This window comes from Pyxicephalus adspersus, chromosome 1 (assembly GCF_032062135.1).
Source record: "Pyxicephalus adspersus chromosome 1, UCB_Pads_2.0, whole genome shotgun sequence".
Classification (NCBI taxonomy): domain Eukaryota; kingdom Metazoa; phylum Chordata; class Amphibia; order Anura; family Pyxicephalidae; genus Pyxicephalus; species Pyxicephalus adspersus.
The window spans coordinates 40,941,304-40,953,724 of NC_092858.1; the positions used below are offsets into that span (position 1 = coordinate 40,941,304).

At 37.6% G+C, this 12,421-nt stretch overlaps 1 protein-coding gene across 1 annotated transcript in view; it reads right to left on the bottom strand.

Annotated features, from left to right (window-relative positions):
• NXPH4 (neurexophilin 4) overlaps positions 1 to 3,585 on the bottom strand; it is a 112,009-nt gene extending 108,424 nt beyond the window's left edge. Inside the window, exon 1 of the mRNA XM_072407689.1 lies at positions 2,784 to 3,585. Coding sequence (XP_072263790.1) covers positions 2,784 to 2,837 — 54 coding nt within the window. The 5' untranslated portion in view covers positions 2,838 to 3,585. The remainder of the gene's footprint in view (positions 1 to 2,783) is intronic.
• Positions 3,586 to 12,421: the final 8,836 nt, after the last annotated feature.

Sequence of the window (12,421 nt, forward strand, 5' to 3'; positions counted from 1 at the left end):
AAAAAAAAGTTTTAGGGTCATGGCCCTCAAGGACCAAACTTGATATCAATTTGGATAACAATGTAATATTCTCTGTCTATTATTGTAAATTAGTATTACTGTAGGCAATGTTACTATATAATCCAGACAGCATATGAAATAAAATAATCAGTAGAGAGTAATATATAATCTTTTTTCATATGAGCATGGTAATAGGCTCAGTCCAATGACACATGATGTAACTCATTAGGATATGCAAACTGAACTTGTCAAGCAACTTACTCTTTGAAACAGAATCATCTCATAATGGATTTTTGGAGTGATTAGCTATTGAGTAGCTCATTGATATTTATTCAAAAATAGAAAAAAATCTGCATGCCTTTCATCTGCCTGCATGATCTCCACTAGAACACAAACCTATGAATGAATAATGTTTATATATTCTGCTAAGGCTGTATGCTATAACAACTCACACCACATCATTCTATGCTGATAATACAGCACAATTACTCATTACCCGTATGACTGTAATTGTTAATGTTCATTTTATTACTGATTGATTAAAAACTGGTATTCTATTATGAGATATCCAATAGCTACATGGTAATATTCTGCCAAAACAATAGACATGTTAAATGATACTGTGCTTTTTAATGAAAATTAAACAATGGTATTTCAATTGGTAAAGATTATATACCTTAATGATTTGTAATTATTAATTAAAAAATGTGCAAGCTCCAACCTACATCTCACGCAATGTGGTAGATAAACTAGGTAAAGTCAGTTAAAAAAATAATGATATTCTGTAAAATTTAAATAAACAACATAGAGTCTGTCACTGATATTTCTTTTCTGTGTGTTTTACAACAGAAGCAAGACAGTATAGTCTATGCATAGTGTGCAAGGAATCCTATTAATTTATAATTGATGTTTTCTGTGAATATAAATTATTTTCATGATGGGTACACTTCTTATACAGGAGCTATGAAACGATTACTGGTTTAATATTATGTGAGTACTTTACATAAACCCAACAGTGCTTCTAGCCCCTCTTTTCTGTACAACATTCAGGGCACTTTTGAAATAAGATATATGAATCGTACGTCCATCCCCAGCCATATTGTTTCGTTTACATGAGGATTTAGATGTAGCATTGCAAGGTATTAGAGTATAGAAGGCAGCTATAGGCAGGGTATGTTATCATGATGTAAAGTTATGTAGCATAGACCTGTATGAAGGGCTTTCCAACAATTTCCAGATAAACATTTATGATGCCAATATGAAAAGGAAAACAGATATTAATAGGGTGAGGCTAAGAAAATGAAAAACTTCAATCAGCTGCCATGCAAAGAAAGCATTTTTATAATGCTTTATATGTTGATAAATCTAAGTTCTAACTGTTTTAGGTGCACCAAATGATTTGTAGTATACATCATAAATCCGCCAGTTCTCCTGCTGTAGTTGTACCATTTTTAGATCTGAATATCATTGGAATCTGAAAAGCTAGTGGTCAAGACACATTGATCATATTGCATTTAAGTTGGCACAATCCCGAGTTTTGGGTACAAAGGCACCTTTTATACAATATATAGATTACAGCTGGTACTGCCCTGTGGGCCTCATGTGTATTGTTTGATCTGCTCCATTTTTATGCTAAGAAGTTAATACCTATCTTATTAGTATGCACATCCAGTACCCTGTGGTACCCTGTTAGTGTGAATAATTCACTATTTATAATAGGAGATGGAGTAGACTCTTAACTCTTTATTCCCATTGGCTTATGGATACTGTACACAGACAATCATACTTCCTGCAACAAAAGTTAATTGATTTTCATCACATTCTGAATTAGACATACAAAAATAAGGCAATACGAAAGGAAAAGCTATGAAGTTTACCAGAACCCCTAGCAACCTGGTTTTCTTTTACTGGTCAGACTTCAGTAAACTGGGAATTGATTGGCTGCTACTGGTTACTGCAGTTTGGACTACCTGAGCAAATATTTGTGACTGTGATTCAACAATCTCTGCTACAGAGGGAATGTAACAAATAATAAACATTTAAATTGTCAAAATTCATTGGAGATTTTAGGACATTGCCAGGCAACAGACTACACTGGAGTAAATTTAGGAGCTAGATAAAATGAACATGGAGCTGAGCTTTTTACAACTTCCCAGAACTGGTAAGAGAAAAAAGTAGATTTCCATGCGCAATATTAATGTCAATTTCCCCCTTAGCACCAGTATTCCTTAATCAACTTCTGAGAGTAAATAAACTCCTAAGTGACAGTATGAGCCATTCACAGTGCAGAAAATAAGCCAAGGTGCCCCCCAGCAATGTGTGATTTCCTGTGCGCCGGAGATAAGGGGGCACCACACTGGGTGCTCCTTGTTGAACAAACTGTGCCCAGTGCCCTGATGTGAATGCCATGTTCCCTACAGCTTAAAGGAGTCATCAAGTGACTGCTGGTTGTTAGATGGAGAACAGACTTAAGCAAACAAGTACTTTTCCTGTACATGCCAACAAACCTGAGCTCATCTTTTCTGAGCTCAGTACTGTTTAGTCTGTAAGAGAGAAACATCAACCCACACATTGAGGTCTACCAAGCAGGAGACTTGCTTCTCCTCCTACTTCTTTCCTGCTCCAGATCTCAGTTTTCTTCTACAACAAGTTTTCAACTGTTATATTTTTTTAATATTATGCATTCTGAAAAACAAGGTATGGTCTGATCACAAGCCTGTCTCCCACACTCCTCTCTGCATGTCCAGAGCCCCCAGAAGTGACTCCCACCATGTCTGCCTTACCTTGTGCAGAATCCACTGGCAGAATATGGCAAATGCCCAGGTGAGGAGATCCATCTTCAAGAGAACTGCTCTCCACTTAGAGAAAAGAAGCCTGTGGAATCTTCCTAGCTCAGGGCACCTGTCCAGAGACTTTGCTTGGTCGGATCAGGAATGGAACCTTTCCCCATTGAACCAGCCACTGTCTATGGTGAAGGTGAGAAGAGTACAGGCAAAGAGTGGGGTGCTGGAGTTTTTGGGTGATTTGTTTTTTGGAAAAGAGGGAAAGACAGAGGGAGAGACTGAGAACAAGGGGAAAGTGTGAGATTACAGTGTTATCCACTTGCTTTGAGGATGTGGAAGTGTGATCTGTTACAGGAGAAAGTCCAAGGAATGAGTTTCAAGGTCCATTGCCACCCCCAGCCCCTCCAGTGGTGGGAGAGAGAGACCCCCTCCTTTCATCATTCCGTATTCCTCCAATCGTCCTCTGCTTGGAAATGCCTTGTCCTAGCCCATTCATCCCTCCCATCTGATGCTGTGCTGCCTATCGCTCGGAATATTGTCGGCAGCAGGCAGCCAGTGTACGATCCAGCTCTGCTAGAGATAGGTAGGGGAGAAGATCTGAGAGCAGCATTGTATCAGCTTCTTCCATGGAGAGCACCCCTCAGCACCTGGCTGTCATCATTGCTATGTGCCAATCCATAGATCGTGCCCTGACCATCTGATGTGTGCAGGGAGCTGCCATCTGATGTCACTGCTATACCTGAGCTTGTCCTATCCACCCTGTGCTGTATAGCTGTGCCAGGGTGTTATCCACTCTGTTATATACAGCCCACTCTGTAATATATAGCTGTGCCAGTATGTGATCCACCCTGTTATATACAGCAGTGCCAGTGTGACCCACTATGTAATATATAGCTGTGCAAGGGTTTTATCCACTCTGTAATATATAGCTGTGCCAGTATGTGATCCACTCTGTAATATATAGCTTTGCCAGTGTGACCCACTATGTAATATATAGCTGTGCCAGGGTGTTATCCACTCTGTAATATATAGCTGTGCCAGGGTGTTGTCCACTCTGTAATATATAGCTGTGCCAGTATGTGACCCACTCTAATATATAGCTGTGCCAGTATGTGATCCACCCTGTAATATATAGCAGTGCCAATGTGTGATCCACCCTGGTATATATAGCAGCGCCAGGGTTATCCACTCTGTAATATATATCAGTGCCAGCAATTGATCTACCCTGACAAATATAACAGTGCGAGTGTGTGACCCACTCTGTATTATATAGCAGTGCCAGGGTGTTATCCAACTGATATATATCAATGCCAATGCGTATCCACTTGATATATCATTGTGTTACCAAACTGTAGAAAACTGCCAGGGTATTATCCAACTGTAATATTGCAACGCCAAAGTTTATCGACCTTTTATATATCGGTGCCAGTGTGTTACCCATCATTTAAAAGTAGAGTGTTATCCATTCTTTATTTCACTGCTGTGCCAGTGTGCTATCAACTCCATATTATATAAAAGTGTCATTGTGCTCTATAATATATAAGTGTCAGTGTGCTCTATAATATATAAAAGTGTCAGTGTGTTCTATAATATATGTGTCGGTGTGCTCTAAAATATATGAGTGTCAGTGTGCTCTATAATATATGAGTGTCAGTGTGCTCTATAATATATGAGTGTCAGTGTGCTCTATAATATATGAGTGTAAGTGTGCTCTATAATATATAAGTGTCAGTGTGCTCTATAATATATGAGTGTAAGTGTGCTCTATAATATATGTGTCAGTGTGCTCTATAATATATGAGTGTCAGTGTGCTCTATAATATATAAGTGTCAGTGTGCTCTATAATATATAAGTGTCAGTGTGCTCTATAATATATAAAAGTGTCAGTGTGCTCTATAATATATGTGTCAGTGTGCTCTATAATATATGTGTCAGGGTGCTCTATAATATATGTGTCAGGGTGCTCTATAATATATGAGTGTAAGTGTGCTCTATAATATATGTGTCAGTGAGCTCTATATTATATAAGTGTCAGTGTACTCTATAATATATAAGTGTCAGTGAGCTCTATAATATATAAGTGTCAGTGTACTCTATAATATATAAGTGTCAGTGTGCTCTACAATATATGTGTGTGTGCTCTATAATATATGTGTGTGTGCTCTATAATATAAGTGTCAGTGTGCTCCCCACCCTGTAATATATAGCAGTGTGTGCTCCTCCATGTATGATATACCTGTACTGGTGTAATATATGGCTATTAAAGACAAGCTATGTCCATCACCCCCAGCACACAGAATATTGGGTGACTTGGTTGTGGTCCCTGCGCTCTCTTCCATTGCCTGTTGCATTGGCACTTGTGTCAGTCCCTGCATTAGCTATAATATCTTCCATTAGTAGTGGATCGGCATAGAAATAAGTTTAGCTCCAGGCATGGACGGTATTGATCTCCAAACAAATCTGTTCATTCCTGATACAAGTATGTTATGTGTCAGATAAATGAATCACACAGCCAGCAATGCTGCCTAATCTGGATGAGAAGATCCCAGCTGTCAGTCGATGCAGCTCTCATCCTGAACTGTCCCTGTAGGGGATTCCTGCTCCACACTATCTTTATTATGACACCAATAGAAGGGCATATGTTGATCTTACAAGTAATGTACTTTGTGCTGTTTATTTAGCTTGCCTTTGATTATTACTGTGCACTGGCAAATAAAGGAGTTTATGAAAAGATCTAGACAGATTCTCTCCTCACAACCCAATTAAATGACACTGCTCCCCATGCATAATAAACCTACATTTGCACAATGCTCATTTTTATTATCCAAAAATGAGGCTTTTTCTAAGCTTAGAACAGTTACAGAGCTCCTGATGAATACACATTTGAAGTAATTATGAAGGCAAATGAGTCAATTTCACCTTCCATGAAAGAGTCATTGTGATTACAGAACTGGAATCAAGACTCAGAGACAAGTCATAATATTGTATCTATTTTATCCTTGTTATCTCTCTGATCAAATTGTCATTGATTTAAAAGCTTTCTCTGCTCCAGACCACAATGTTAATGGCGACAAAATGAAAATATTATAGATTGTTAACGTGTCCAAATCTCAGCTGTCTTCCTGTACAAGAAATCTGATATTTGCTTTGTGTTCAGAGCAGCATTAGAGAAGTCTCATGTTTATTATTAGCAGGGTAGTAATGAATTGTGCCTTATGCTATCACTATTATCCTTATAGTCCATATGAATCTGTGTTCTACAATTGTTCTAAAGGAGATCAATAGACTTGTAGGGGTTAAAATCACAACTTTACCCATGGTTTTGCATGGCCTATGCAGAATGACACTTAAATGAATGTTTTCATTTGTTCTCGTTATTTGTGGATCAATGTAATATGAGGCAGCTAAGGAGACCAATTTGTCTCTACTGTACAGCATTCAGCACCTTGGAGAGCAAATGTCACCTACGGGGCCCTATCTAGAGACTCTGGGGCAGATTTATTAGAGTTCTCCAAGGCTGGAGAGGATATACTTTCATCAGTGAACCTCTGTGATCCAGCAAACCTGGAATAGATTTGGTGCAGGATTGAAAACATTTGCTAACAAATAGCAAATTACCTAATAAATTTATTCCAGTTTGCTGGGTCACCCAGGTTCACTGATCAAACTGTATCTTCTCCAGCCTTGGAGAGCTTTAATAAATCAGGCCTATTGTATTATGTAAAAAAAAGCACCAAATTTAAAGTGTTTCCTTTTTTTTTGGTTTATGTATATATATCAATCTTGTTACCATTAAGATAAACAGACAATATCCTATTATAATTTACTGGTGTGTCATTTCCTGTGCCCCATCTCATCTGTGCTTAGTGGGACAAACCTTTTTTTTTTGGAACAGGACATTGACCCCAAACACATCTCTCTGTAAGGGATATTTGACTAAGAAAGTGAGTCATAGAGTGCTACATCAGATGGCATGGTACACACGCACAGTACAGTATGCCATCTTTGTTTTGGAGATGAATGCTTTGAGACCATTATACTTATTTTTCTACCTTCTATTTTTCCAAAACTCCCAACTTTTATGTTTTTTAACTTGGTCATTGGCTTATAAAGTACAGGGACAAGGATAAGGATGGCAAAACCAGGATTCACATCTTCAAAAAAGAGAGATCAGAAAAGGCAGCTCCTCTAAACATAATTTAATTTATACTGTGTTTGAAATAGACCCCCTATTACATTTATATTGCTATCCAGAAATAGCACAGCCACTGCTACGGAATACTTTTGGGATTCTGTGTAGTAAAACTTATACAGTTGTGGCTGCAGTCTAGTCCCATCATTTCCCCCCTCATGGCCATTGATAGTAGGAATCCTAGGGCTGTATGACACTCCAGATGAAGAGACCTTCACTTTGGAGAATAGGGACCAAAGCTTGGAGTGCAGTTATATAGCATGAACATAAATAATAATAAACTGTACCTGGAACAGTATCTAGTAGTAGTAGTATAGTAGTTAGCCAGTATGCAACTGTAATTGTTCTTGTAATTTTGAAGATCTTTCGCAGCTCTCCAAGCTGCTTCATCAGCTCAGATAAAGCGGCATGGAGAGCTGCAAAACTTCAACAATATAATATATCAACAATATAAGTCCGGTTTATTATGATGAACTGCTACTAGATGTACAAAGACCTGGTTAAATGAGAACCTTTACAGACACACTTGGGACTGCTTACTGTGTCCACATCATTAACACGTGTGAATGGTTCTATTATTTGCAAACTATTAAAACTTATGCCAAAAGAAAAAGACTTTTCCAATAAATTTGGAATGTACAAATTTACGTAACTGTGGGTATCATACATATTGATCATAACACTTTTTCATCTCTTGAAAGCTCAACCATTTTTTTAGTAGTTGAAGCTGAAGTGGGGTATTATATTCATCAGTAATTGTAGGAATTAGTTGAATTCCTTGTGTATTCTATGATATGGGTTACAAAACACAGCTTTAATGGGGGCCATCCAGGTGAACTTTTTATTCCTTTTTCAAGTGAAAGGTTTTCGGTTTTTAGTATCAAAACTGATAATGTTACCCAGACCATTACGTGTGACTCATATCATATCATTTCATGTTAAATCATTTACTGTCTGTCAGCGTACCAACAGCACAGCCTGCCAGGGTGGATAAACGATTGCTGGAATTGGTAAAAATGATCAAATGTGATATTTTGCAGAGAAAAATAAAATAGGACACTTTGACAAGTTGCAGGTGATTATTTGTTGTACCCTGAATGTTTATTTAGCATTTGCATCCATCAAACAGTGGTTCACACACATATATCAGTGGATGGCCACACAAAGTTGATTTCCAAACATCAAAATTTACATTAATCAGTCAGTGCTAATAAAATGCTCAATGAAATTATTTCTGCTGTAACAATTAGCAAACATTCAAACTTCAAACTATAGGCACATACACTTTCTAAAGTACTTCTTGGTGCTTACATTCTTAGGATTGAATCTGTTACAGATCTGTACAGTATTGCAGTATGACTTCTGACCATAAAATGCTACCTTGGATGCAAACCAAATTTAGTGGTTGCACATCTGCACATTTTCTTATATACATATAATCAAATAGAAGCAGCATTTACCAATCTACTAACAATCAAAATATGGAATAGTAAAAAAAAAAAGTTTTCCCACCTTTTCTTTCAAGAAACCAACCGAACACCTCCCTGGCTACTGCTTGTTCAAGTGTTGGTTTTACTCCCTAAACATCTGCACAGTGGTCACCAGGTTCTTCTACAGCACTACTATGGTGCTATATATATTGTGGTATATTACTGGGGGTTGCTCATGGTAACGGGATGCTTACAGGGCAGATAATAAGCAGCAGACTCCAAAAGTCCAAAATAACAGCAGTATTTATTTCTTTAGCCCAGTGTTACAGCACACTCCACAACTTTACAACCAAAAAATAAACAGTAGCCCGGCTAGGCATGTGGCTACCTCACTGCGTACCCTATCTTTCTAACACACACTATATCACAACTGTTCACTAACAGTTTAAGTCTTGTTTGCCCATTGGCTTTCCTGGAGCTCTGCCCCCTTTTCCTGCAGCCTAAAACAGACACTGGCTTCTTTCACAGCCTGGAACACACTTCCTCTCAACCTGGAACCCTCTGGCTGCCTTCTCAGCCTGGAACCCTCTGGCTACCTTCTCAGCCTGGAACCCTCCGGCTGGCTTCTCAGCCCGGAACCCTCTGGCTGCCTTCTCAGCCTGGAACACTCTTGCTGCCTTTGCATCACACTCCAGCCTGCAACACACTGGCTGATCATCTCCCCCTTGCACCTGAGTGCAGGTAAATGTATAAGCCAAATCAGGCTTGGGTTGGGCAAAGGAACCCACCCTTTCACTCCCTTGGCCAGTTACAGGGCCCTATAGTCCCTGGTTTCTTTCCTAAGAAAACTATCCAAACCTATTAATACTCTCTTTCCCTCGAGCCTTTAACACTTTCCCTGTATTTCTTATGGACACACTGTCACAATATATATATATATATCTTCTATCTATCTTCTAGGTGGTTTATTTACACCTTATCTGACCCAGTTAGTAATCGGTTTGAACCCAGTCACATACACAAAAAAGTCACCTTCATACAAATACATGTGGCACAAAAATGAGTGTCAAACCATATCATATTCCAGCAGTGGTTTTCAGTCTTTATTTCTATAGCACTCTTTGCAAATTAATAGCTAGAAAAAAAGGAATAGATAAAAGGATTTGCTATTCTACACAGGTCACAGGTTAATGTCTTCTGAGCAAACTCAATTGCTGTAATTGTGTTAGCGCAGAGAGTAATCATTCAGTGGATTTAAGGATGAAGAGACTTTTATGCTAAATTATTTATCAGTGATGTCAATATATCCACTGCTGAAAATGTAGCAGAGGTACATAGGAGTTGTAGACAGAAACGGATGCTACAGAATGTAAAGAGAACCTGTCCTGACAAAACAATTCTGTGCTGTCTTCTGTAAATATCTGGCTGCCAAGCTAATCTTTTGGCTTATATATTGGCTGTATCTTAGTGATTCAGTTTGTTTAGACCTAAATTACAGATAATGACCAACAATATTACTCTCAAAATTTTAGCTCTCAAAAGACATAATTTTCATACAAATCATTATATGATTATCAGCATTTCTTCCCTATATCACCCAAAAATTCAACCCAGTGTCAAATATCTGAATTCAGGACATATCTTTGCATTACCTCATCTGTGAAATATTGGCTCATCTAAGACTATGTCAGGTCAAGGATTCACTAATCATAAGGAAGACTGGTTTACAGACTTCCTAATAATGACTTTTGTGGCAATAGTAGAAAAAAGATCCTGTTGCAATTATAAAATAATTTACCCTATAATTTCAATTGCAATATGGATACCTATAAACTGTATTGTGTTCGATCATTCACATGATAATGAATTTATGTTGTATTTTATTTAGACTATCTGACCATCAATTATAATGAACGTTTTAGTAGTTCCTAAAGAAGAAGAAACTAATGAAAGTGTATCTTCTCTATCCCTGGGGAGCTTTATTAAATCAGACCCATTGTTTTAACACCGTAAAGTAAAATTTGTAGCATGTTTTTTTATTTTAACCTTTTGATGTTAAACTTCCTATTCCAAAATACAGTGTGAAATATGTGTCCTTGGTAGACACTGGGGAATGCATTTTTTGTTGACTTAGATCTTACACTTGTTTTTTTTTACTAATTTTTGGGTGGTGAACCCAGAAATGACCCCAGTTTTTTGGTATCACATCCAGTTTTTCTGATATAGGGTTCCCTCCATTTTTGTCAAAATATTCAAATTTTACATACAATGAAAAAATAATGAAATAATAACTTGAATTTACTGTTTATTTCTTTTGTTCATACAAAGGACTTGTTGCTACTCTATGACATTTTTTTTTTTACAGTAAAACATTTGAAAATTAATCGGGTAAGGTAAATATTTTTGCTTATAGCTTTTCCTGGAGTGTTCAGTGTTAGGACAATCCCGCCGGATGCTCCAACAATAATATTCAGCCGTCATACAAACATACATCTACCCTGATACCGTCCTTCAATGAGCTTCAAATCTTGGTGGAATCATTCACAAAGAGAAACTGAATGGCTTGTTGGAACTGACCCAAATATATTGACATTGGGAAGGAAGACACACTTTAAGCTCTGCTTTGAGCTATCGATGACTAGTCGCCATTCATTTGAGGTATAGATTGAAATTCCCAATTTCTTCATTAAACCAGGTATGTTATGGCAATACACAAAGCCACAGTCAGTTCTAAAGTACTGCAGAAATGCAATTTCTCTGGTTCCAAAGTACGATACCTTTGTTCCTTTTTCAAATACGTTTTTCTCACGCTGTCTTGAGGCTAGGAGTTCTGAAGCCTTCTTCGATAGTCCTAAATCACGTGCCCAATCACTCAACTCATGCTGATCAAATCCCTTACAAACAGAGTTCTCTTCAATTTCAAACTCTTCATCATTGTTGTCACCTAAAACCGGCACTGGGATTTCATATGAATGAGCCACTGGGCAAATAGCCAATGGTAGACTAGGATACTCTTTTTTCACATTTATTTTTCTTGTTATATCCTGAAGTAACAGTCACTGAAATTATCTCCTGGTTCTTGCCAAACCATAGGTATACCAAATGGCATCTTATCACGTGTTCCCTTTGTCCACATCCGTAAACCCTTGAAACACTGTTTGCACACCTTAATAGGGGCCCAAAACTTATCTTGATCACCGAATTTACCTTTGAAATATGCCAAATAGGCTTGCTCTACAAATGTGCTGATGTTCGCCCTTTGACTGGGAATGGTGAAACTGGCACAGATATTACAAAATGAAACAGGGTTGTTTAGGAACTTACGACGAGAAACACCAGAGCCAGACATGATCTGAAAGAAAGGAAATACGTGTGTAAGTAGAAAAATAAATTTTTCTAATTCACTACGTAGAGCAGCGCACAACCTCTGACCACACTGTCTTGCGTGTACATGAATTGCCTATACAAATCCACGCTACAGTAATCGCATTAAAATAAGCGGTAGAGAAATAAAACCTGACGTGATAGAGGAAAACTAACTGCACTTTCAGAATCAGCATACCTATTTTAATGTAAACAAGTTTAAAAATTCAAAGTCAACAAAAAAATCTGTTCAGAATTGTTCCCCAGTGTAAACTTTAACTAAACTACTCATAACATAACAATATAAGGGCTAATCATTCTGTAATGTGTATGAACAACAATGGGAGCCTAGTTCACTCTTTGACATAGCATAGGAAGTATGCAGAGGACACAGAACATCTTTGAGTTTCTAACATACCAGTTTTGTTTTTGCACTTCTCAGATTTATATCTAAATGTTTTTGATGGTTTACATATACTTTCAGACTAACCTGTGGACAAAACCCTGCAAATAGATACTCAGGCGTGTCCTTATAAAAATATCATCAAGTAAATCTTAAACATGACTCATTAAACATTTTATTTTTCCGAAAAACAGACTATCATCAGTGGTGATCTGAGTTTATTTTGAAAGAAATTGCAAATGTGTTGAC